Source organism: Anarhichas minor, unplaced genomic scaffold (genome assembly GCF_050575085.1).
Source record: "Anarhichas minor isolate MPS153535 unplaced genomic scaffold, ASM5057508v1 ptg000136l, whole genome shotgun sequence".
Lineage (NCBI taxonomy): Eukaryota > Metazoa > Chordata > Actinopteri > Perciformes > Anarhichadidae > Anarhichas > Anarhichas minor.
Window position 1 is genome coordinate 96527 of NW_027466582.1, and position 27848 is coordinate 124374.

Here is a 27848-nt window from a genome sequence, read left to right on the forward strand (position 1 = left end):
TCCTTGTAGCAACACATCGCTCCTTGTCGCTCCACGTTGCTCCTCGTCGCTCCACTTCGCTCCTCCTCGCTCCACTTCGCTCCTCGTCGCTCCACTTCGCTCCTCGCTCCACGTCGCTCCACTTCGCTCCTCCTCGCTCCACGTCGCTCCACTTCGCTCCTCCTCGCTCCACTTCGCTCCTCGTCGCTCCACTTCGCTCCTCGCTCCACGTCGCTCCACTTCGCTCCTCCTCGCTCCACGTCGCTCCACTTCGCTCCACTTCGCTCCTCGTCGCTCCACGTCACTTGTGTAGTATGAGGTTTGTGGTGCGCTTGTATGTTACAGTACTTTGTCTTCTGTGTTTTCTCTCCGCTCACATACGGGCTGATCTCCCTCACACCTCACCGCTGTAAATCAGTGCTAAGCAGATTTTTAACAGATAGAAAGAGTTTCTTCTATTAACTACCGGCTCACTGTTGCCGCCTTTCTTCTGCCAGAAAATCTAATTTCATCCCTGCACAGAGCACCTCAGAGGGTTCTCTCTTGAAACATTCATTTCCCATCATCTGAAGGTATTTTTAGGTCACATTCCTATTATCTCTATCAGACCTGTTGCTCTCTCAGACAGAAGGAATTTCATTTTCTGAATCTCCATCCAGCCTTCGCTCAGTAATGAGATGAGCTACAAGATCATGAACACCTCTTTGTGCTGAACAAAGTACTGAGATATTTTACCAAAGTACCACAGTGTACAAATACTCTGGTACAAGAAAAAGTCCTGAAGATCAAAAGATGTGTAGGTATTAAGAACAACTTGTGATTCATCCTCTGGGGACTATACATATTCCAGCTTGATTTCACCAAATGGAATATGATTTAAAAACAGGAAACACGGAACGGAATCCAGGAAGTGAATACTGCAGAGTTCCTTTTAATCTTATTTGGCAGCTTGACAACACACAGAGCCGCTGTGAGATAAAAGCGTGTTAATCAAAACCTTTATGTTGTTGTGTTGAGATTCTGTCCTGCACCTTGCTCTCCGTGTACTCCTGGTACTCCGGGTCACGTTTCTGTCCTGCAGCGACACGCTTTACTCACCTGGCTCACCTGGCAGGACGTGTTGGCTTTGGATCCCGGCCCAGAGCTGGTGGTTGTGTAACAAACAGATTCCGTGCTCGCTGGCTGAATGACTCTGAGCAGCCGGTGTTAAAGGTGCAACGCTTTGTTTGTGTTTGTGTTTGTGACACGGTTTGTAAGATGTTACCTCATAGAAACAGACTTTTTAGTTGCATCATTAAAAACAAGTGACGTCAGTCTTTACTTTGTGTAATTACAGGTCAGATAACATATTTGGTTCAGTTTCAGTCCGGTTTAACTTTTCTGTGTCATGTGAATAACTAGAGCTGGAGCTTCCTGTTAGCTTCCTCATCAGAGGTAACCTGTCAATCACAATGGTGGGCGGGGCTGTGATGTCTCCGTCCTCTCTGGATTTCCTGTTGCTGTGGGACAGCATTAGTGTTTACTTCACCACCTAGCAGAGCTCCTAAAGCTTCAGGGATTACTGTTTACTCTGTACGATGTTCTTCACAATAGTGGAGAGAACTCCTAAAATAAGGGATGGATGAATGGATACATAGTTAGATGGATGGATGAATGGATATAGATGGATATAGATGGATGGATAGATAGATAGATAGATAGATAGATAGATGGATGGATGGATGGATGGATGGATGGATGGATGGATGGATGGATGGATGGATGGATGGATGGATGGATGGATGGATGGATGGATGGATGGATGGATGGATGGATGGATGGATGGATGGATGGATGGATAGATAGATAGATAGATAGATGGATGGATGGATGGATGGATGGATGGATGGATGGATGGATGGATGGATGGATGGATGGATGGATGGATGGATGGATGGATAGATAGATAGATACATGGATGGATAGATAGATGGATGGATGGATGGATGTTGTTCAGCTGGCTGGAAATTAAAAATACATGCTTTTGTTTTCCGATTGTGTATTTCTGTAGTTTTATGTATTTCCACCATTTTTCAGCTGAATCCGTCATTTCTTTTCTACTCTGAGGACTCTCTCTCTTCTCTCTTCTCTCTTCTCTGCTGTAGTCCAACACATCCGCAGCATGTTCAGGTCTTCTGTGAGATCTTCTCTCTGAATCCATGTCTCTAGATTCTTCAGCGCTCGTGAAGAAGAGTTGCTGTAGCTGCACTTTCACACCTTCATCTGTTTCTCTTTCCACAGATACAAAGACAGCTTCTCCCTGCCGGGCCGGGCCAGTTAAGGAAACATATTGGATCGGATGTCGCCTGAGAATACTACAGAAGGTAGCGAGGTCGTTCCGTTTGAATCCCCACATGTGCAATCATGTGTTCCTGCTGGAGGAGAGGATGGTGCACACTCAGCAAGGCTTCAGCTTTACATTGGAGCTGAGCGAGGAGACGGTGTGATCTGATGATGCAGCGAAAACCTGCAGCTTCAGATCAAATCCACACGTGAAACAAACACTTCAGCTTCCAGAGCTAAAGCATCACCGCTCCTCATTTAGACTACGTTTCATTCTCTATGAAGTTCTAAATGACAAACAGTTTTATGAAAAAGTGTTATGACGTCTTTATGAAATACTATCCATACTAAACTATGACGTCTGACGTTTTATGACATTATATACAGATTCTTTTGAAAATGTTTGATGTACTGAATTATGACTTTTTATTACGTATTTATTTTATATGTAATATTTTATAATATATTACAACTTTTTATGAGATTTTATGGAATGTGAAACTATGATTTAATGAGTCTACACACTGTGCTATGACTTTGGTCTCCACGTCTAATAAACTGATCGTTTTAATAAATCTTTCTCTCTTTCAGACTCAATGACTCAGGACTCAAAGACTCAATGACTCAGCAGCAGGGATTCAGGACTCGTCACCGCCTCAGTTAAGAATCAGAAAACGATGCTGAAGATCTTTCAGTATAAACTTTACTCTTCAGAGCGTCACATCAGAGGACTTTGTCCTTTAGGACGTCCGTCTCTGTCGTCTGCAGCGGCGATGAAGAGGAGCACACCTCTTCGTCGTGGATTGACGTGGACTGTTTTTGTACAAACGTTTGCTGCCTCTTGTGTTTGTGTAGTGAACCTGAGATCAAAGCTCTCAGGATCTACAGTATGTACTGCACGACACACGGTCACATCATCTTGTGAGTCGATAGATCTCTAATGTCGTCACCTTATCTTGTATATTTCATGTAAATAGACAAAACTGATTTACAAATGTTTATTGCTGCTTTTCTGTCATTTGGATTTTTTCCTATTTAAAGTGTTAAATTGTCATTTCAATGTTCAGGCGTCACAATCTAATAGTTAAAATACAAACTGTGTTGAATAATAGACGTCGCGTTCTTCATTTATTCAGAAGTATTCCGCAGCACCAAGAAGTGAAAGGAGGAGCGAGAGGCGAGTGAAACATGGAATGCTTTCTTTATTCATCCGTTAGAGAGATCAGCGTTAGAAAAGTGACGGTGGACGAAGGCAGTGCTTCCCGAGGAGGAATGATTGTAACGTGTGGAGGAGACATTTTCATGATACATTTGAGAAGGAATATATTTAACGTTCATCACTCAGGCGTTACAAACCGAATACTGAGGTCTTAATCGTGGGCAGAGAGGAGCGTGGCCCCTTTAAAGTCAGCATTAACAGACAGGAAATCACTGCTTCTGATCAGTCAAACTGAACTGGATCTCTGAAGAGTTCTTTTACTGCACGGATTTGATGCGACAGGTTGCATCATCTGAAGCAGGAGACTCGAGTCTCTTCAGCCCTTTGTCAGGACGTCTAGACGTGTTTAGACCTGAAGAGCAGCGAGTCTTCTCCCGGTTATCTGGACTATCAGACCGCCGGCGTGTCTCGGGTTCATTGGTTGGGAGCTCTGCTTTCCTGCATGTTAATGCTGTTTGAACAAGAGGAGACCAGAGGCTCACGCTGTCAGACGAGGAGAGCGTCCACAGGAGGAGAAAGCTCAGGAACAAACATGGCGACCTCGGGTGAGTAAAGGTGTGACATCACAGCAGATTGTCTTTACACGTTCTACGTACCCGTCACAGGAAGAGTTTGTTTCTCCCTCTTAGCTTAGTCTGATTTATTGCTTCTCGTTGAAGTAGAAACTGTTCTTTCCATAAATAAACATTCACATTCCAGTGGAAACATCTGCACAGCGTTCCAGTTCAAGATGTTAATGAGATTTAAACACTTCTGAGATCACATGATATCCTGAAACAGATTCTTTTAAGATTAATCACAATAAACACGTGAATCACTGCATTGGCAAATTATGTTTCCTTGTGTAAAAAGATCAGATTTGAAGAGATGGTACAGACATTATTCTGTTTCTTGTTGCAGCACTGATCTGGTCTCAAACAGCCTGCGAGGAGTTGCATAATTATTTCACATGTTCTGCTTTGCTTAATAAACGCAGACAAACAATAACAATAATAATAATAATAATAATAATAATAATAATCAGTGAGCTGAATTACTGCTCGGCCAAAAAACAAAAAGAAAAACCCAACGAGGGCTCAAAGTTTCATCTCATTATTGTCACACATTAATCACCACAAGAACAAATCAACGAGGTCTCCAGTTACATTCGGTTGGAAAGACAGAAGGAAAAGAAGTATTTCTGAGTAACATTTGACTTAACGGAGAGCAGAGACTCACGCTGACCCTTGTGCAAGTGTTTGATTTGATTCCTGTAAGAACCGGTGGAGACGATGTAAACAGCAGGTTAGAGGGAAGCAACACACCAGAGACACGTCAGTGTCACAATCAGGAATGCATAATTACAGAGAAATTACGTTTTTGGGGGGGGGCAGCTTTGAAGAAAGAAAAATAAATTCCTACTTGTGGCATTTAAAGCCGTGTTAAAGTAGCAGTAAGGCCTCGTAGTTAAGACGGAACAGAACTCCTGGGATGTGATAATTTAGTCGGATGTTTCTGCATAGGGTTCAATGCAAAACTTAGCCCCTCCCCCAATTTGAAGAACCAAAAGCCAGCGAGAAAGAAAAACACCGTGAGAGGAGAAACAAACGGACAGCAGAGAGAACTTGTTGGCGTGAAAGCCCCTGCAGGCAGAACTCGGGGCGGTTTCGCTCACTCTGTGTTTACTTTAGGTAGCTGGTGCAGTTGTCCCTTTGTTTTAAAGTGTAGAAGCCCCTCCCCCTCCGCACAGAAGCCCCTCCCCCCTCCGCACAGAAGCCCCTCCCCCCTCCGCACAGAAGCGGTCTACTTGAGCATGCTCTGCAGCATGGCCGTGGCGTAGGTGGGTCGCGCCTGCCGGCTCTCGATGGCGGTGCGGAGGTACAGGGTCCCGCCGCACCGATCCCAGAACTCCTCGAACTGACGGGGGAGGATCTCCGCTCCTCTCTTCCTGGAGAGACCCGTCTCCTCCAGACTCAGCTCGCACATCTCCATGTCGTCCTTCCCTGCAGGACGGAGGAGGAACATGTGAGTGAGAGATTATTTATATATATATATATATATATATATATATATATATATATATATATATATATATATATATATATATATATATATATATATATATATATATATATATATATATATATATATATATATATATATATATATATATATATATATATATATATATATATATATATATATATATATATATATGAACTATGAATTTATTACATTTGAGGACAAACTATACTATGTTTTATGAACTTTTCATGACATACTATATTATGACTTTTTAATGTCATTTTACACGTTATAATATTCTTTGACATTTGAATGAATGAATGAATTAAATCCTAATTAAAGTGCATTCTCCAGCTCATACCACGGTCACTAATGATGATGAATTTAAATGTTATGTTATATATCAGGAACTATAACTATTTTCTTGGTTCCCAGCCTTAAGGGTCTGACTAATACTTGGAACAATCCTTACCATCCCGTAGGGCTTTTATGCAATGGAAACGTGCTATGCTCCAGTAAATAGGACGGACCTCAGGTACAGACTTTGTGACAGTATAATAAGGTAAAAAATAAGTTTTACTGTCTTAATATCTGAAGTAACAGACGATGTAATGTTCTTTGTTGGATTGGAGAATGTTGAACTTACGTTGTTTATTCTGAATAAAAAGTGGAGCGACTGAACTCCAGCAGACCACATGTTTCACCCCTGAACACATTCCTGGTCATTTACATTCAGTGAGTACAGCTCAGCCCAACAGCAGCTTCCAGCTCTGTGTGCATCGCCAGCAGTTATACGAGGCAGTTAGTCGCCCACTGCTGCTGTCTGGGACCCCCGCTGCACCGAAACACAAACCAGTTCACTTTTAAATCACACCGCACGCTTTCAGAACGCTCCTCAACAGGACAGACGGCCGTGACCCTCGGAATCTAACAACGGGAACGATGACCGTTGTGTTCTGCGTGTAGAGAACGTGATGGTTGGTCTCCTCTGAGGAACGTTCTCCAGCTCGGTGTCGCGCTCTCAGCTGTCAATCACACATTTACAGCAGCTTCCAGGCTAAAGGAGCGAGTTATGTGTTTATTATGTTCTCTAATAAAGAATAAACATTTGATCTGCACCAAAGGGACGGCTTTCTTTTACTGGTTATGAAACTGGAGCAGATATAATATGCAGAGAACTTCATGTCCTCGTCTCCCTCTTCGCTCCTCATACAGTACGTCATCATGAATCAATACTCGCTGCACCGCCGTCACCGTCCTGCTCTGATGAGAGCCGACAGGAGCTGAGCTCCGCCGTCCTCCAGGGAACATCTTCACAAATCCTGATCGATGAATCGTGCGAGACGTCCGACTCCTCACAAACACAAAGAGCCTCACATCGTCCAGTGAAGGACCGGCCCGTTCATCATCATCATCATCATCATTATGATGATGATGATGATGATGATGAATGTGCTGCACAAAGTCAAACGTTTATTAAAGTGTCACTTTTGATTTCTTTCTGTCAGAGTACCGACTTCCCCTTCTACCCTTCCTTCCTTCCCTCTCTCTCCTTCTACCCTTCCTTCCTTCCCTCTCTCTCCCTCTCTCTCCTTCTACCCTTCCTTCCCTCTCTCTCCCTCTCTCTCCTTCTACCCTTCCTTCCTTCCCTCTCTCTCCCTCTCTCTCCTTCTACCCTTCCTTCCTTCCCTCTCTCTCCCTCTCTCTCCTTCTACCCTTCCTTCCTTCCCTCCCTCCTCCTCCCTTCCATCCTTCATCCCCCTCCGTTCATCACCAGTTTCTTTAAAGCAGCTTTTATCCGCACTGACCTGCCACCAGGACGATGGGGTGTTTATCCGGGTGCAGCTCCATCTGCCGGGCGATCCAGGGCCCGTCGAAGTGTGCGTACCACCAGCCCTTCTTCTTGTTCTGGGGGTCTTTGTACTGGTCGCCCGGCCGGATGAACGGGATGCGGAAGTAGCGCTGCTGCCGGTTCATCGCCACCTCGTACTGCCGCGCCGGGATGGGCGGGGCCGGGTTCTGCTGGGCTGTTCATTGGATGCAAAAGAAATACCCAAAGCATGAGATGTCTTTACTCAGACGACAGCAGGAGTCAGCGGCCATGTTTACATGCAGCCTGAAAGGGGAGGACGGTGAAACCTTCAGCCTTACTCCTGTTCATCAACCTGAGCTTAACTCAGAGACTTTGAGTCCTTCAGGGACACTAAGAAGTATATTCAGTGTACAAATAACACCTGATATGTTAGTGTGCTGCGTTTCAGTGATGCCAGACAGTTGGAAATTCTAGTTTTTATTTTATTTTACATAAATTTGTGCAGTTAGCTTAGCTTAGCATAAAGACAGGAAACAAGAGGAACATCTACCAGCACCTTTAAAGCTCTCTGAACACGGCGTACTTGGTTTTATTTTGTAATAAGTTGATCATATATTATTCTAGACTTGCTGCCTCAAAACGAGACGCGTGTTCATTAACGAGCTCCATCTTCTCACACGTGGGATCATCAGATACCTGAAGTGTATGTGTTGTTAATAAAGAACAATAGTACAGATTAAAACAGGAATAAGGCTGTAAAATAATAAAAACATGGAACAAAGAATCCCAGTCAGCTCCAGCATGCTCCGCTCATCACTTCTCTCTGCATGTAAACACTGAGCCCCGCCCTGCTGACCTCAGATCAGAGGTGAATGATGAACCCACCCCCCTGCTCAGTGGGTCCTGGGTTTAGAGGGGGGGGGGGGGGGGGGCAGAGACCACAGAGGTGAATCAGAGACATGAAGCGTGCCAGATGTTCATGAAGAGGGTTTGCATTCTCATGAAACATAAAACACATTATTATCTACAGCAGCGCGTCTTTAAACAAAGAGACTCGTTTTAATAATGTTTCAGTTTGAAGATCAAGGAATGTGCATAAAAGATTCTCTTGTTTCCACATCAGTCCAGCTTGTTGAAGGATTGTCTGTTTATTACATTACGTTAACAGAAGCGGTTTTATTTCTTCATTTAGTTCATGGTTCAGCAGCTCCGTGATGGAAACCAGAGAAAACTTCTTTCACGTGTTAAAACTGATTAAACTCCTTAAAATGAGTCTTTTTGCAGCATCAGCAAACTATCAAGCAACTCTTCTGTTTCACCGTCACCAGCAAAGTGTCTCCCAAACACCCCGGAGGGTAAAAAGGACTGCCCCCCCCCAAGAGTTCCCCAACAAAGAGAAATCAGGCTGTTTCTGTTCCTTTCAATACATAAATGAACGCTGATAGAATCTTCTCTCCACTTGAACTCAACTCCCGGCTGCTGATTGCCGCTTGTCGTACTTCCTGTTTGCTGCTACAGAGAGACAGACTTCCTCCAGTGAGTCGCCGAGCGGTCGAGAGCTGCTTTGAGCTTTCAGGGCCGATGAGAAGAACGAGGACGAGGCCCGCCGGCACCAGCGAGGACGAGGCCCGCCGGCACCAGCGAGGACGAGGCCCGCCGGCACCAGCGAGGACGAGGCCCGCCGGCACCAACGACGACGAGGCCCGCCGGCACCAACGACGACGAGGCCCGCCGGCACCAACGACGACGAGGCCCGCCGGCACCAACGAGGACGAGGCCCGCCGGCACCAACGAGGACGAGGCCCGCCGGCACCAACGACGACGAGGCCCGCCGGTACCAACGACGACGAGGCCCGCCGGTACCAACGACGACGAGGCCCGCCGTTACCAACGACGACGAGGCCCGCCGGTACCAACGACGACGAGGCCCGCCGGTACCAACGACGACGAGGCCCGCCGGTACCAACGACGACGAGGCCCGCCGGTACCAACGACGACGAGGCCCGCCGTTACCAATGACGACGAGGCCCGCCGGTACCAACGAGGACGAGGCCCGCCGGTACCAACGACGACGAGGCCCGCCGGTACCAACGACAACGAGGCCCGCCGGTACCAACGACGACGAGGCCCGCCGTTACCAATGACGACGAGGCCCGCCGGTACCAACGAGGACGAGGCCCGCCGGTACCAACGAGCACACGCTACAAACTACAGACTCAAGCAGCAGACGGAACGTCCCGGACTGAGATAGTTCAGTTTCTGTCTCTCATGAATTTATATTCTACGTCGGCCAGTCGAGGTTTTCAACCGACGACGACTTCCTGAACGTCTGTAAAAACCTGCAATTTAATTTATCTGTTCAGCTTCGAAGTAGCAGGAAAAACGTCTTCTGAACGCCCGAAGAACCGACCGTTAAAGTTCAACCGAACAGTTTGTATTATCTAGATAAACACGTCATCTGTGCCTCACCAAAATATAACATGAAGCTCATTTGAAATGAAATAAACTCAACGGCAGATTGTTTTTAAACTTCTGTGACGGGTCACAAAAAAACTGCAGAAAAAGACTGAAATCCTCATTATTATTATTACTATTATTATTATTATTACTACTATTATTATTACTATTATTACCATTATTCATCGTTTTGAATGCTTTGATAGCAGCGAGATAAAGAAGAATGAGTTTGACTCTCTAATAGTTACATTAATGTGTTTCAGTAGAGTTCACGAGTCTAAACAATCTTTACGAGGCTTTTTCTGAACAACATTAATTCTGAATGAAACATTAAATTTGGTAATTTTCTTGCATCATCAGCAGGTTTAACCTCCCAGCAGCTCCATCCTCACACTGACCCTCATCAGGCCGCCATCGCAGGTGTGCAGACGCAGTGGCAGTCTGGTAGAACTGGAGGCAAAAACCTTTAACAACGTTTCTGCTCTTCCTCCCGTCACACTCCTGTAAACGTGATGCTATCACCCCCCCACCTCCACCTGAAGGGAGACTTCATCAAGCTGAGCACAAACCAGAAGAAACCAGTGATCCCAGTGAGGAGCAGCCCGGGGGGGGGGGGGGGGGGGGGGAGGTGTTAGGGTTAATAAGGTGGAGGTGATGGTGGGTGGGGGGGGTGTAGCTCTGCTGTTAGTTAGCATCACACACTGGAGGACCACTTACATGCTGTGTTCACAGGAGGAGCACGATCTGAAAGTAAACATGCAGGGTTTACACACACGGACGTACAGCGACAGGAAGTGATGCAACAAAGTGAGACGACGAATCGGACGAGACCAGAGGATGAAAAACAGACGCGCTGTTGACATTAGATGATGACTGAGCTTTGACGGCACAATCGTGTTATTCATCACGAGATCAGACGAAATGATGAAACAAACAGAGAATGAAATGTATTCTACGTCTGAATATTTAAATACTGGACATTAAAGTTCTACCTCAAAGGTGTAAACATGTGGAAAAATGTGAAAATGAAGCAACAAATTTCTGAAAGTAATACGAGCGCTCAGTCGATTCTTTAACTCAGTGGTTCCCAAACTTTTTCTGTCAAGACCCCCTTTGATGATATAGGAACATTGGACGACCCCCCCCCCCCCCGCAACCCGACCCCAAATTTGTCTTGGTTTTTAATGAATTGCATTATAATGCATGAACTGTATAAAATATTTTTGCGCTTTAGACCAGTCACAAATCTGTCCATCTTTGTACATACTTCCTTCTCTTATCTTTATCTTTCTCTGTCGCTCCGTATCTTTCTCGCTCTGTGTCGCTGTGTGTCTCTCTCTCGTTCGCGCTCCCTCACTCTCTCTCTCCCTCGCTCGTTCGCGCTCTCTCGCTCGGGCGCGCGCTCGCTCTCGCTCTCGCTGGTTTTGCCACAGTCGGTCTGTGACATGAGCCGCTCTGGTGGCGTGGTTGGAACACAGTGCATGTCACGTCGGTTATTTTATATTGTTTTACCGGTGTATGTGTGCGTCTGTGTGTGTGGGTTGGTGATGAAGCCGCGACCCCCCTGTAGTACCACCGCGCCCCCCCTAGGGGTCGCGACCCCCACTTTGGGAACCACTGCTTTAACTGATGATTCTGGAGATGTTCTATATTTTTATTCCTGTCAATAAATAACAAGTATTGTGTGCATCAACAAAACACACGAATGAGCCTCTCTGTTGTTCCTTCATCACCACAAACACTCTGGAGTTTAATCTGACTCAATCACACATACAAACACTCACGAGAGCACCTAGTGTGGATTCATCCGCCGCTGAAAATAGTCCCCAACAAATTAAACTATTTATTTGTGTTCTAACAGATTTAAGTCGTCAATAGGAACCAATGAGCTGAGAGACAGGAAGTCAGTGAGGACAGGGAGCTGTATGGACGACGTATTTCTGTAGTCCAACAGGAAGTCATCATCACTGGTCTCATTGGTAAACATTGTAAACATGAGTTTATGGTCTCAATCTCTAGTTTCAAGTCTTCTTCAATACAGCATGATGTTCATTTAGTACATTATGGTCCATTTAGAGTCAAACAGACCATAAAGCAGGGGATGCTTTAGGGCGGGGCTACACGGTGATTGACAGGTCTCTACCAGAGACGTATACGGCGTCTCTACGTCACTCCTCCTCAGTCCAGATATGGTCACTTCCTGTTTACTGGTTGCAAAAAACAAGATGGCGACGGCCAAAACGCCAAACTCGAGGCTTCAAAACATCCACAAACCAACGAGTGACGTCACGACGACTACGTCCACTTCTTATATTCAGTCTGTGGTTTGGATCCACCAAAGTCTCACAATGACACGCACAGATGGAGGCAGCAGAGGACCAGCAGCTCCTGTGCTCTGAGAGGTGAAATCACTGTTTCTGTGAATAGAGTCTGGGCCGTCTTTTAGTAAAACAATGAAGAACCAAACATGTCTGACCTCTGATGACTGACTGCTCTTGACTCTATAAGACGGATGGTTGAAAGGTCCCGAGTCAGACTCACACCTCAGGTATGAACACGTGTATCCGTCAGACAGAAGCAGAGCGATGAAGGATACGAGTGTGTGTGTGTGTGTGTGTGTGTGTGTGTGGTCCAATCAGCAGTCTGAGCACAATAGACGGCTCCGAACAAGAGCTCTCCGTCGTCATGACAACCTGGCGGGAGGCGAGGTGAGAGTCGGTTTGTTAGTCGCGTCTGAGCGACGAGTTCAGGTCACCGGCAGGGTCTCTAACGGGCAGAGTTCATACTTTAAATGTCCACGTTCAAGACGTCAAAGAGAGACGTGAAGATATGTTTGTAGCCATATTTCTGTGACTCAACGCATGAGGAAAGAAAGGGAAAGAATAGATGAGAGAGAAGAGAAAGAAAAGAGAGATAGGATACAACAAGAAAAGAAAAGAAGCTAAGATAAACTAGGCTAAGATAAAATAAAATAAGCTAAAATAAGCTAAGCTAAGATAGAATATGAACAGGTATTTATAGAAGAAAAACTAACATTAAATCTTCCATTAAAACCCATTGGTGGTGCGATCCTGATGAATGAAGTCCTCTAACCTGTGATTAAACCCTCACAGTGCAGTAAAGCGTAGTGACGTCGTACCGTAGTCGGTGATAGATTTGGGTGCTCGCTGCTCCGTCTCCGTGTTTCTCTTCTTGTTCTTTGACTTCCAGGCGTGGTAAACCTTGAGCCGGCGGTGGAACTCCTCTCTGCAGGCGGCCAGCAGCTCGATGTCTGCAGGAGAACAAACAGGAAGACATCATCAGCACGAGTAAATGTCAGGGACGTCTTCCTCGTCACAGAGGTTTGTTTTTCAGACCAACAGCAGCTGCTTTCAACCATTTCATTACATGACTTTTAGTTTTCTGTTTTCATTTCAAATTATTTTCACCTGCAAAAATTGGTGTTAAAACCAGGAAGCAACCTCCGGTTCTGAAAAGTGAACCCGATGCTTCATGTGTTAAAGCTGCATTCTCTCTAGTGTCCACCAGGGGGCGACTCCTCTGGTTGTATAGAAGTCTATGAGAAAATGACTCTACTTCTCTCTTGATTTATTACCTCAGTAAACATTGTAAACATGAGTTTATGGTCTCAATCTCTAGTTTCAAGTCTTCTTCAATACAGCATGATGTTCATTTAGTACATTATGGTCCATTTAGAGTCACACAGACCATAAAGCAGGGGATGCTTTAGGGCGGGGCTACATGGTGATTGACAGGTCTCTACCAGAGACGTATACGGCGTCTCTACGTCACTCCTCATCAGTCCATGTATGGTCACTTCCTGTTCACTGATCACGTCCACTTCTTATATTCAGTCTGTGGTTAAACTGACTGTTTGAAGGGAACCGTCATTTCTTTTCTTTATCGATATCTGGACTAAAAACGACGGATCGGTGCGTCACAAACTAAAATATCTTTGTATGAACCAATAAGATTCCTCTTCACTGTCCACACACTTTGTTTGTTAATGATGAGCCTCACATTATTACCGACAGGTATATTGACTTTTGTTAATTTTCTCTCCAAAACTGCCACAACAATCATTAATATCTTTTCAAGAAAATCAATATGTGTGTGAAGGTGGTGAAGAGGCATTAAGATAACACACTCCATCAGGATGATTCAGATCATTTCAAACATGTAATGCATCATCCAACAGTGAACAATGAGACGCTTAATGCGCACTAAGTGCTCAGGTAACCTGAACAGAAGAGGCAGACAAAATATAAATAAAAAAAACCAACAACTTTACAATTTAGCGTGCAGAGCAGAAACCACTGCAGGATAAAAACCAGATGTCAACAACCCCCTCGTCGCTCTGTTACGTTTCATTCTGCAGATCATCACATCAGTATTCAATCTGCCCGTCTGTCTGGGAGGCGAGGTGTGTGTGTGTGTGTGCATCAGCTTCTCCACACACACTCGTCTCCGTCCTCGTCCTTCACGCTTCCAGCGGCGGGGATGAGGACGGGTGAGCTCCGGGTTAAGCTCCACATTATGAGGGCGAAACAGAAGGAAGAGGTGGACATATTCTCTTTACCTCCATTATTAAAGCATTATCTGCCCTGAGAATATTAACACATCCACTGTCAGGGTGAGCTTATGCTGTTGAAGAAGTATTTACATCTGTCACTGACCACAATGTGAAACAAATACTTCACTACAAATGTGTTAAAGTAATAGTTTGTCCGTTTTGACATCTGGATAAGAAGCTACAGGCCACCGGCTAGTTAGCTTAGCATAAAGACCGGAACAATCTAGCCTGACTCTGTTCAAAGCTGCAAAGATCTGCCAACCAGCATCTCTAAAGCCTCGGTACAAAACAATGATGAATCCATTATTGTTTGGCCTGATGGTGGCGCTAGACTCATTCATCCTCAGGGAAATTTAATGACGATCCATCCAATAGTTGTCATACATGTAAACATCAGGATTGTTTTACGCCTGATGATACAAAACGACTGGTAATGACTCAATAATACTAAAATGCTACATTTAGCACCTTTACGCTGCTGTGAATGAGACCTTCATCTACTTTCTAAATGTCAGTACAAAGGTTAAGTAGTTCTCATCGGTCGGGTATGTCACGATGACACGATCTGCTATTGTCATATTTACTTTGAAAGCAATACAACTGAGGTATCATCACGGTGAGGTTTTGTCCAAAGAGTTGTTCTCCGCTCCGCTCGAGCGGCAATTCACTCCCACATGAGAGAAGTGGCCATAAAACAAGGCAGAGTTCAGAGCGGTCCGTTTGGTGGGAACGAGGCTAAAATACTTGTGATTCAGACATTTTAATGGCCTTACAGTGAGAGGATGAAAACATGAAACGCATCGTTACAAATCACACCGGTTCATCCTCTGTGGAGCTGGAACGTGATCAACAGGTTTCATGGCTTACTGCCAGTTAGATATCTTGATATATCATAATTAATATAATATAATTAATTAGTGGCCCCAAATGAAAGGGTTAATGCGCTGGGGATCAACCTCTGTTGATCAAGAATATACATAGCAGATTTAAAGGAGGTCTGGTCATTTGTTTTTCAAGATACCGTGTCATGGACCGAAGGTCTGGACCTGATCAGAGGTTATTGTGGGTCATTCAAACTTAACCAGTTCATCCTCTGGGGAGCAGGAGTGTGATCAGTATGTTTCATAACAACCTCCCTGTTATATTTGGAGATATCTTGTGGACAAAGTTGACATTTTCACTTGAGAGTGGTGCTCGAGGAAAGTTTACAAAGTGCCCAAAATCAAAGGGTTCATCCTCCGGGAAGCATGAATATGCTCAGATTTTGATATGTTATGCGTACAAGTGAGAATTTTGTTCTGATGTTAGTGAATCGTCTGAGGAAATCAAATTTTTTAGTTTGTAGTTTTTCAACATGTCTATGTTGAAAAACTTTGAAGTTGATCAAAACATGGATCATAGGGAACAAACAGGTTCATCCTCTGGAGAGCAATAATGAGCTCCAAGATAATCATTTAAAGATAAGATTATTAAATATCAAGCCTGCAGAGCTTACAATTTGGCTGGGGCTGCAGGGAACGGTCAAGCAGTGAGACCGTTGTTAGGACTCATCTTCTGGGGACAATGAACCCTCATAACAAAGTTAATAGAACTATGGCTATTGAGAGATAATTTGCATGGAGCTTCAAGGGAAAATTTTGGCTTAATAATAGTGATGCAACAGCAAAGGTCGTGTTGTCAGCAAAGGTATTTGAAACCTTCCGCTGGGGACCAAGACAAATGATAGATTCCATGTCATTCTGACCAACATCCCTCTGGACCACAGTGTTCAAACCTGCCTGTTTAAAGCGCGACAATAACTGAACAGAAGTGTAAAAGCTTGCTGTATTTGTTGCGGGTCCTTCAAAAGATTGCAGGGTTTTCCGGTGTTTATTTTGGGGTAAATTCCATCGCCACCATGTTGGCGATGACTCGGCGACACTCACCACACGAGGTATTGATGGCGTCCCGCAGCTCGGCGTACTTCCACTTGCTCAGCTCGTACTTCTTGGCCCCGGCAGCAGCCTTGGTGGCCTGGACCTGTGGACCTCTAACACGGGAAAACAAGACAAGGGGGGGACGCCGGAGAAGTCAGCAAACAAATATTCTACCAGCATTGCATTGTGGGGAAAAAAACGTCAGCAAGGGGAACGTAATAGGACGGGGTCATTCGCTTCAATCTGAATTTATGTCAAAAAAAGGATTTGCAAGTTATGTTTTAACTTAGTAAGAACTAGATGGGTGAAGTTTACAGATAGAAGTACAACAAATTATTATTATAATAAATAGTGTAATTTGATTTAATGCCCAATGTTAGTTTCACACCTACCGACTCCAACACACACTATTAATCCTGTTATACATTTTATATTTCTACGTCAGTTATGTGTTGTTAAAGGCAGCCTATAAAGTAGTTCCTCTTACAGTAAACTCCACCTGACCTGAGAGGAATAAGAACCACAGGTTTAATACAACAGTATTAGCATTGGCTGCAGACGTTAAGGTGAAAGCGAGGAACAAACGGGGGTCAGATTAGCAGCATCGTAGTAAGAGAAGGAAAAAGAAAGATGGCTACAGTAGAACTGTAGAGGGTTTGAGATCACTGTTAAAACGCATGCTGTCTCAGTCGCTAGCAGTCAAAATAGCGCCTTTTTAATCCGTGACCGGGATTAAGAACACTCTGTGAGCATGACTGAGGCTTCTAGTTCACGGGATGTTAAAGGGTTAAAAATATCTCAGCAGATTAGCACGAGGTAAACATGACGAGCTGCCTTTACTCTCATCTACAGCTGCACTAAAAACAAAGTTTGGAAAGGATTTAATAACAAAAAGCTCAATATTGGTTAGTGGTGAATTAACTTCACAGAGTGAAATAAAGTTCTATTGACTCAGTAGAACATGTGTTTCTAGTCTCTGATAATGTTTCATCGTAAACAACCAACAGGAGAGCTAGTAACGTTAGCAGCACCGCTAACGGCTAACCAACAGGAGGAGAGCTAGTAACGTTAGCAGCACCGCTAACGGCTAACCAACAGGAGGAGAGCTAGTAACGTTAGCAGCACCGCTAACGGCTAACCAACAGGAGGAGAGCTAGTAACGTTAGCAGCACCGCTAACGGCTAACCAACAGGAGGAGAGCTAGTAACGTTAGCAGCACCGCTAACGGCTAACCAACAGGAGGAGAGCTAGTAACGTTAGCAGCACCGCTAACACCTAACCAACAGGAGGAGAGCTAGTAACGTTAGCAGCACCGCTAACGGCTAACCAACAGGAGGAGAGCTAGTAACGTTAGCAGCACCGCTAACGGCTAACCGGAGGTTCACTTCAGTTACATGATGATGCCTTCAGGCTCTGCTCAGTGAACATGAGTACTGGCTGAAGGTACATTATAACGTTATCAAGATGTGTTCACTGTCATCTGTAAAATGTATTTTTGGTGATAAACTAGAATAAATCCAGTAGTTTGAAGGAGATGTTTTCACATGAATATAAAATAGATATTAGAGATGAATTATGAGCTGTTTAACTTCCTACACGAGCTCTAAGATTATTATAATCTCCTTAAATCTAGTTAGAAACACTAACATGTTCCGTTTTAACCATTTTGTTTTCTTTTAACATGAAACATGCAGAAGTCAGAAGCAGATCAGATCAGATGACTTCAACCTAAGTCCTGTTTTCTACTGAATGTGCTTCTCAGAAAATAAAAGAGTGAAGAGAAATGTAGAGAGAATGTAAATAAATGGTTGATCATATTAGAAAACAATAGAATAAACTAAACCACACAGATTCTGTCTGGTTTAGCAGGAAGTGCGTATTGAGGATTATTGATCAGGCTTTTCAGTAACTCTGTAAACTTCATCTTTACAGTCGATAACAGTATATCTATAAACACTGAATCAGGTTGGAGCTGCAGACTGAACTGAAGGTGTTTTTACTGCAAAAGTGGAGTAAAAATCACAAGTTTAAACAACATTTAACGAGCAGGTTCTTCAGCCGGCAAACGTCTGCAGGTTGACGATCAATGAGACGAAATGTGCATTAAAATAAAGAAGAAAAGGATGAGAGACCTGCAGCGGATATCAAACTGCTCTGAGGGAATTAACCTGTTCATCAGAATTCTTCAGTTAGATCATGATCATGAAGAAAATCAACGTTGAGAGGATTTCTGCGTCTCATGTGATCAGAGGTCTGGTGCGTGGAGGCGATTGATTGAGTTGAGATTCATTTGGTGTGAACGGTTCGTACCCACCTCGCCAGCAGCTCGGTCATTTCTTTCGCCATTTCCTCCCTAAAAAGCACGACGTCAGTGTTTTTAAATGTTAGTAAAATGTTGGATCAGGTCGTATACAAAGTACTGCACAGAAATACTCATAGCAGATACATGACATGAGGAAGGAGGAGATGAAGAGGAGGCTTTAGGAGGGAAGAGAAGGAAAGGAGGAACAAAAGAATATATGAGAGTGAAGAAGGAGGAGGAGGAGGAGAAGAAGTATTGTGTTGTACTATAGTGTTTGCTGTAACATTGTAATAATTGATAATATTAGGACACATTTTAATAACCTGCTCAGGGACTACAGATGAAAACAAACTTTAGTGTTGATTAATGTGCACCGTCTCTGGTAAATAGATAAATAAATAAAAATAAATTAGATAAATAAATAAATAAGATAAAAAAAAAAAAAAAATAGATAAATAATTAAATGAATAAATAAAATAGATAAATACCTGAAGACTTCACTGAAGTGTATTTCTTAAATGCACTAAAGTTACTTTGCAGCACTTTGTGGACTTAATTAACATTACACAGAAGCATGAACAGGTGATTTCTAAAAGGAGTCTCGATGAAGGAGAGAAAAGAGGAAGAGGAGGATGAAGAAGAGAAAGAAAGAGGAAACGAACATGGAGAAGTTATCTTTAAGGTAACGGTCAGTCTGTTCTTCTGACGTCTTTAAATGGTTTAAATGTTCTACATCTTAAATTATTCCGTCTATGAAGAGAGTCTGTCGAGATGTTTTATGAGTAAAATAAGTAAAAAATAAAAAGTTGTCTTCCTGAGGATGTTTTTTCTGCTCGTTTTCAGTCTGTTTGTGAGAGAAAAAACATTTAATAAATACTGCAAAATAAACCACCACTCGAGAGAAGACGGGAGCCACAAAGTGCTACGATGCAGCACTCCAGCGTCCTCGACGTGAGCAACGTGAACTCTACTACGGCTGACTCACGACGACCAGCATCGAGTCCAAAAACTGTCAGAGCGACTCGGTTACGTGAGTCGCTGCAGGGTGAAGAGCGAGGGAGGCGGAAGGCCGGAATAAAACAACTAAAAAAACAGACGCGGAGAACTTTGAACATCTCAGGATGCAGCGCTGAACTGGTTAACAGATCTCAGGAGAGACTCTCTACATAAAGCTCAGAAACACAGACTGCGTCTGGTCCCTGAAGGTGTCGGGGTGCTGGGTACTGAGAGGTGAACCTACATGGTCAAGCTCTTGAGCACTGTGGTTCCAGCGGAGCTGCAAACAGAAGATTGTAGGATTATGAGACGGAGCGACACTGAACAATAAAAACACAAAATAAATCAGCAGGAGGAGGAAGGAGGTGATTGTTTCTTATGATCAGAGACGACCCGGATTCATCAAACAGCTGGAACATCGTCAGAAGAGGACTAAAGGTTAAAGTGAATATCTTCTGCTTTAAAGATAAAGATCTTTAAATGTTCTTAAATCTCTAACGTTGGTTCATGGTGACAGTGTTTTGCATTGAACAATACAATAAATCAGATTCATGTAGATCTGTAGCAAACAAGTGATTAAGTTCAGTTTGACATTTCTGTCTGAATAAGTTTCAATTAAATATTCTCAGTTTGTTCTTATTTATTTGCATCACTGATATCTGTTGTGCATGTGCTTCAATTAGTGCAGAATATTATCATCGTTTCAATAGAATAAGAATAATTAAAAGAGTTTCCATATGTTTGTACGGCCTCATCACCTTGTGTTTCTTTTTAGATCATTATTTAGATATTCATATTCATTTACTCACGTTTTTCACAGGTTTCTTTAAACATAAAGCCTTTAAATGTTCTTAGTTTTGCAGTATTTTTACTTTAACTTCTGGTCAAACCAGACCAGGTGAGACTGAAGCAACACTTCAGAGAGTGTTGAGTCTGTTCTCATGCTAATGAAGGGTGATGGTCTCTATTCTTAGGAATGAACATCCATTTACAGCACATGTCTAACATATAAATTACAGAGTTGTCTTAAAGGTCACTCCCACGCTTTGCTAGCAGTGAGACCGAGTCATATGATTATTATTATTATGATTATTATTATTATTATTATTAGAGACTTCTCCTCATGTTTGATAAAAACGGGCCCAGATCAGCCTTCTGGTCACAATCAATGTCGGTGCAATAAATCAAAAACATTGGACAATTACAGGTTCTTCTAGTTAAATTAAAGATGGCAGAAACAAGAGTGGCTTCTATCAAACTGTTGGATTCGGGGTGTGCGCTCGGCTGGCGGATTGTTACAGCATGCAGGCTTGTTATGGGTTAAAGGGGGGATCGGGGGATCGGGGGTTAAATTAAAGGGCTAATAAATCGCCGGGTCTTACGATGCTCTCTCTGGGGACGATGGAACTGAGGAGCCGTTACTGAGAGGAAAAAAACAAAAGAAAGAAGAAGAAGACGGTTAAACACGGAGAGACGGATTCAAACCACAGGGACAGGAAGCTGTTGAGAAGAAGAAAAGAAGTGACTGCTCTCCAACCCGTCAGACGCTGATGCATCATCAATAGTTAGCGTTTCTCTCAGGCTTCTGCATCATGAAACATTCAGTGTTTAGTTTGATTTCCACAGCGAGTGAATGTTGAACGCACCGAGAGTCAAACATCACAGCAGACATACCGCACAGTGCTGCACCGTGAGAGAGCAGAACACAAAGAGTTAACAAGTATTGAGATACTTTACCTCAGAAGTCTTTATAAATGATCGTTAGAAGTGCTTATAACTGTACTCAACCCTCTGAACCTCGAGCACTTTTTGGGCATTTTTCACTGTAACATAAAGTCCTGCTCCTCTATTAAAAGAACCATCATGAGTAGAAGTAGAGAGAACACGTATTTAGTGCAGAATAACACAGTTATGACGACATTAATCATTAAAAAAAATGAAAGAAACGCAAGCTGAAAATCTTTATTTTACAAAAATTGGATAACAATGGAATCTATATATTCAACATGTCTCCAAGTGTCCACAAGTGTTACTGATGTTGGGAAAACATGGAGGCTCCATATGTTAAAAACAGCCCCTCCTCCTCTCCCCTCCTCTTCCCTCCTCGATTGTAAATGAGAACATGAAGAATAAAATGTTTTTGATGAAATATCACAATTCTAAGCTTAGTAGCTTAGTTTCTGCAGCTGTTTCTGATGGAAGCGTTTGTCTTACATGAGGCGACTGTGGGAAATATGATCATCTGACGGTAATGACTGTTTTTACAGCTTCTGGTTGTGATAAACGGTGTCGTTTTGCAAACTGTCTACAAAGAAAAAACATGCTTTTCCATCCCGCCTGCAGTTTGAGGTTCAGAGGGTTAAAGAGTGCTATAAGAACAGTATAAGTATGGTTATAATGCATTAAAGACAAGAAACCAACACAACAGAGCCCAAATTCAGTTCCCACATCTCCTACAGTGGAGAACCATTAACCTTTGACCCGTTGCAGGGTTCTAACACCCACCTCAGGAACCACAACTCCTGTTTTTTATGCTCATAACTAAAATGTCCTTGAGCCTAAAGAGGCAGGATGATGAGGTTCCTGCTCACTACGACCGCCTCAAAGTGTCAAACCGTTAAAAGCTGGGTTACCTGCGCAGGCCGGCGTCGTTCTGCACCTCCTCTGGGATGAGCTCCGACTCGCTCTGGGCGATCCTCAGCGCCAGCTCCCTGTCCCTCCTCTCCTGCTCCAGGACGGTCTGCCGAGAGGCGTCCTCCTCCCGCTCCGCCTGCAGCTGCAGCTCCATCTCCACCTGAACCACGTGAAAAAGAGTTGGTTTTTAACTGCCTGCTGCACCACCTGGAGAGCCGCCGTTGACATATGTTCACGTGCTGGAAGTGTCGGAGAAGCACCGTCTACCATCTGCAGGTGTGAAATATATCAGCCAGATGCACCGCAGAGATCCGGCTGCTGCGTCCTCGGTTCACTTTACAAACGTCGTCTCTTTAATAAATCTGACAGCTCTGACTGTTCTACAAGCCAGCTGTTTACAAATGCAGATGTCCCCCGAAGTGCAGATGTTTGCAGCTGTACTCACAAACCGTGAGTTTGAGTCCCAAAACAACAACAACAACAACACGCTGTTTTGTTTCAATGAGGGCCGTGATTGGCTGGTCACACACAGCTTATGTAGCTAATGTAGCTGATGTAGCTGATGTAGCTAATGTAGCTGATGTAGCTGATGTAGCTGATGTAGCTGATGTAGCTAATGTAGCTGATGTAGCTGATGTAGCTGATGTAGCTAATGTAGCTGATGTAGCTAATGTAGCTGATGTAGCTGATGTAGCTAATGTAGCTGATGTAGCTGATGTAGCTGATGTAGCTGATGTAGCCTACAGAGGTCTCACTTCTTTAAATTGTTTTTACTTTTCAAACTTCCGTCTTCACTCGAGGATGTTTATTAGACTTCACACATCTGGACACACTTGAGACTTCACGTTTTCTTTTTCTTAATACTCTGCAGTAAAAACCTGTGATTTGCAACATGACATCATCGCCTGTCATGTGACTGACAAGTTTTGGACTGACGGCTTTACCACATTACTCAGATTCTTACTGATACGTTATGGAGAGCAACAAAACTAAACCCGGAGAGACAGCGTTCAGTCTTTATGATTCATAAACCTGAAGCTGGTGGAAGTGCGTGAGGTTTGTATGGAAACGCAGCCTCAAGGGCTCCAGGACGCCGGCCAGCAGCTTTGTTCCAAACGATCCAAATTCTGCCCCTGATCCGGCCGGGTCGGCGCCCCCCCCCCGGGGATCCACTGGAACCGGGCCTCAGCCACGCCAGCAGATGGGCTGGACGGAGACGCGCCGGACGATGAAGATAAAACCCAGAGAACCGTGAAACCCGGCGTCTCTCTGCTCCGCCACACACACACAACGTGTTGGCATTGGGAAGCAAGAGCGTTGCATCTGCTGCAGGTTTTAGATATCCGTCACTGAGAGTTCTGCAGCCCCCCTACTCTAGAGGGGGTTTAAAGCCCCCCCCGCATCAGTCAAAATGAAGACAACAACTAGTTAGCTGAGGAATAAAACACATCGTTTACATTTTGGCAAATGCTCACCATTTAAAGTACGGCACATTTCAAGAAAACTTAAAAACGTGAAGATTCTCAGGCAGGTTCTGCAGTTATGAGGAGCGTCTACGTTCCAATGCTTCGTAAGCAGATTTGAGGACGTTTATTTGTGATGGACATCAGAGATGAGAACCTAAAAGCATGTGCATCATGGAGATCAAAGTGATTCCTTTAGTTTCCAGAGAGGAGTGCTGCCTGACAGCAGACCGCTGCTCTAGTGTTAGAACACACAGGTGAGCTCATGTTCTCTGGGCGGTTCATATTCACTCTCTACATTACTATGTCTGTTATATCGTACTTCATCTTCACTTCAAGCTAAACCCATCCTGGTTTCTGCACATCAGTGTGTTTGAGTTCACAACATCTCATTAAACTGTGAAATACGTCTCTGACGACACAAAGTCCTCTTAAAGCAAACAGAGCGGACGTTTGATCAAACTCAGTCCACAGAAGGTCAGACGTCTACACTCGTACGTCGTTAAGTTGTTAGACTCAGTATTTACTTAATATCACATGATATGTACTTTAATTACTTTTTCCTCCAATTCATAATGATGCTGCTGCTTCCTGCTCTGTGATTCATGTCTCAGGTTCCTTTCTTTACCTTCATTTCCCCACATTTAATTATAATTGTTATTATTCTGTGTATGTAGTTTATTTCTCAGTCAAATCTAAAAACAGACATGATGCGTATATTTTATCATAATCTCTGATGCTCAACAATAAACCTTTATTTACAGATCAGATAATTAAAGATGCTCCTTTGCAGAACCTGCCTGAGAATGTTTTCTTAAGTCGTGATAGTTTTCTCTAAACATAAACGTGTAAACTGGAAACAAAAGCTCCGAATACATAATTCGTCATACTTTTAATTTCTCTTCACACACCTGATATACCGTTACCTCGTAAGCACAGAGAGCGACACTCTGCACATTGTTAATCCAGCACAACAAGCTGCAGTGAATTTAACTTTTACCAACAATAGAAGAGTAGAAGCTCTCAGTATTTCTGTGAAAAAGATTGTGCAGCTTTTGCAGAAGTTACAAAAAAGAAACCAAAGTATCTGCAGAGGTGAAATCACCTTGAACTCAAACAGCATCTCTGTGCTCTCAGGCTGTGACATTTAAAAAATGAGGTAATGTGCAAAAGTGATGAATGTATACTTTTTTATTTTTGTTTTTATTAATTATTATAATTTGTCTTTATATATTCTGTGTCTGCCTAGTCTGTGTGCCTGTGTGTGATGTTGGTGTGTTTGGATCAAAACAAATTTAAATGCATAGAAAATAAAATACATGAGAGAAAAACACCGGAAGAAAATGAGGTTATTATATGGAGATAAATGCATCTCTTGCATTTCTCTCCATCTGCAAACAAAAGGAGGAATTGCACTCGTGCTGAACACGCTCTGGGTGCGTCTGCGCTCTGATATCGAGCAACACGTTGAGATGACAGCGGTTGCAAAGTGATGCACAACTGATGTTGCCATCAGCGACCGCGATGCATCCTTTATGAGTTCCCCCCCCCCTCAGTGCTCTACATCCTCCCAGAGAACCATCTGCTAAACAACCAGAACCAGCACCCACCTGCATCTTCCTCTCCTCCTCCTCCCTCCTCTTCCTCTCCTCCTCTTCCTGCTTCCTCTTCTGCTCCATCTCGGATTTCCTGATGGAGGGAAGAAAAACAGAAAGAGGGGAAGAAGATGAAAGAAGGAAAACAAAGACAGGAAATCATTCAGAGAAAGAGAGAAAGGAACAGACGAGACGAAGACAAAAGACATTCAGATGAATTAAGGAGCAGCGAAGGAGACGGAGAGACAAATAAAGACGGATTAGTGACGTGAGAACACTTCTTCTTCTTCTCTGACTGCTACCAGTGTCAGACTCAGCGTTTCTCCATGAGCAGAAGATATTTTGGCATTTCCCCAAATAAATGTATAAAAAGTTAAACATGAAGTTTGACTTTTTTTAAAACTATAATTTCAGTGAATCTGAACTAACAGACACTTAATGACAAACACTCAGTAACAGATGGAGGAGCAGTAGACAGCAGCTCCTGTGCTCTGAGGTAGAGTCAGTGCTCTATGGATGGAGTCTGGTGTGTTTGTAGAGATCACATGTTCTCCTGTCTGGTTCTATGAACTCATCTCCTGCAGTAGAACCCCGACTGTGGAGCAGAACCTCTTCTACATCTCCATCACCACTGTAAGCTGCTTTCTCGGCTCTTTGCCTTTTGATTTCTGTCGTGCGCTGACATGAAACCAGACGCTCTGACATCATTTCCTCTTCAGTCCCGACTGTTGTCCTCTCGGGTCAGACAGGAAGTGAAGGTTGTTCTGCACCAGGAGTGACATGCAGTCACAACCTTGTGCATAACGTTTGGACCTAAGAGGAATTAAACAAGGCGGTGTCGGGGACTTTTATCTTCTAATTGCTCCAACCACGACCTCCAGTCTGTGACCTCCAGCTGGATCCTGGGACTTCATAACTTGCCAGCGGAGGAGACCGAAGGGAAGGCAAAGTGGACCATAAAGTGGAGTCCGTCATCTCTAATGTCTTACATTAGCGGGCAGTGGTTTGTGACGAACACAATGGTCCCCATCAGTCCTCCTCCAAGACTTCTCAGGAAGAGGACGGTCACATAACCGACGCGATCCGGGATTCAAACACCTCACCGGACCCTTACATGCTGTCATGAAGGAACTAGAACTAGAACACTGAGCACTGAGACCGAAGCGACAGATCTCCTTCATTCTGACATGCTGTTATACTTATTCCTGCAGAGCTGCACAGAGAGGATCTGGAAGTGCCTTAAAGGGACAGTACTGATGTTCTGTAGTGTGTGTGTGTGTATGAGGTTCTCCTCCACAGTCAGGGTTCTACTGCAGGAGATGAGTTCATAGAACAGACAGGAGAACCAGCACGAGAGCAAAGTAATGTTCTGCTGTGGACGTATTTTAAAGAGTCTCTCAGTTTAAGTGAACGCTGTATTTAGAACGTGTTCTCCTCTTGACCTCGCTGTCAGACACTGAAGCTGTTCTCTGTGATCTCTACAAACACACCAGACTCCATCCATAGAACACTGACTCTACCTCTCAGAGCACAGGAGCTGCTCTACTGCTCCTCCATCTGAATATTGAATCAATTAAAACAAGTCTTTGTCACATGAGATGACATCATGTTAAACTCTTCATGTGGTGACTGTGAGGCTGAGACGTTTGACTTCTTATCTCTTGTGATGATAACTGAAGCTGTAAAGAAGCAACAAACCCGGCTCGTGTATAAAAGTAAATCCTTGTGGTGTCATTATGTAAATCCCTAAGATGAGTGGACACGGAGTGCTTCTGTCCACTGCAGCAGTTTTCGCAGGGTCGAAAAAAAAACGCAGCCAAGTGGCTCTTCATTTAGTTTTTTTGCTGCGTACGTGACGGCAAACCCCCAAAACATTCAACACTCACAGCTTCCGGTCGTCGTCGTCCTGCTTGCGGCGCTGCTCGTCCTCCTCCCTCCTCTTCTTCTCCCGCTCCATCTCCTCCTCGATGCGTCGCAGCCTCTCGCGCTCCTCCTCCTCCTTCTTCTTGTTCTGCATGGCGATGAGCAGCTGCTCCGACCGGGTCACCAGGGCCTGGTACTCGTGGTCGATGTCGATCCGGGTCATGACGGTGCGCTGACGGACACAGAAGCAGAACAGAGTTATGACGCATTTAGGCCTTTAGCTGGAACAGGTTTATATTTCAAATGTTACGTTTCCCACCCAATACAAACGTCCTCCATGTGACCTGTCAATCACCGTGTAGCCCCGCCCTAAAGCATCCCCTGCTTTATGGTCTGTTTGACTCTAAATGGACCATAATGTACTAAATGAACATCATGCTGTATTGAAGAAGACTTGAAACTAGAGATTGAGACCATAAACTCATGTTTACAATGTTTACTGAGGTAATAAATCAAGAGAGAAGTAGAGTCATTTTCTCATAGACTTCTATACAACCAGAGGAGTCGCCCCCTGGTGGACACTAGAGAGAATGCAGCTTTAAGACACACTTCCACCTGGCTGTAGAAAGCTCTGCATAGAGAATCGTTTATTAAACTTAACCTCAGCTCGAGGATGAGTTATTCATTGTTTTAAGGGATTATTGTTAGTAAA

At 43.9% G+C, this 27848-nt stretch overlaps 1 protein-coding gene across 3 annotated transcripts in view; it reads right to left on the reverse strand.

Annotated features, from left to right (window-relative positions):
- Nucleotides 1-5297: 5297 nt before the first annotated feature.
- The window catches only part of LOC142942256 (unconventional myosin-VI-like), a 95379-nt gene continuing 72828 nt past the window's right edge, over nt 5298-27848 (reverse strand). Inside the window, exons 26-36 of one of the 3 annotated variants that reach the window (XM_076084516.1) lie at nt 27160-27368; nt 25289-25367; nt 22215-22375; nt 20964-21002; nt 19826-19861; nt 18598-18636; nt 16293-16396; nt 12934-13065; nt 10512-10538; nt 7333-7551; nt 5298-5502 (exon numbers count right to left, since the gene is read on the reverse strand). In XM_076084516.1, the coding sequence (XP_075940631.1) occupies nt 5303-5502; nt 7333-7551; nt 10512-10538; nt 12934-13065; nt 16293-16396; nt 18598-18636; nt 19826-19861; nt 20964-21002; nt 22215-22375; nt 25289-25367; nt 27160-27368 (1245 nt within the window). In that variant the 3' untranslated portion in view covers nt 5298-5302. Of the gene's footprint in view, nt 5503-7332; nt 7552-10511; nt 10539-12933; nt 13066-16292; nt 16397-18597; nt 18637-19825; nt 19862-20418; nt 21003-22214; nt 22376-25288; nt 25368-27159; nt 27369-27848 lie in introns of those variants that run through there. The other 2 variants (XM_076084514.1, XM_076084515.1) reach the window with 2 other exon arrangements.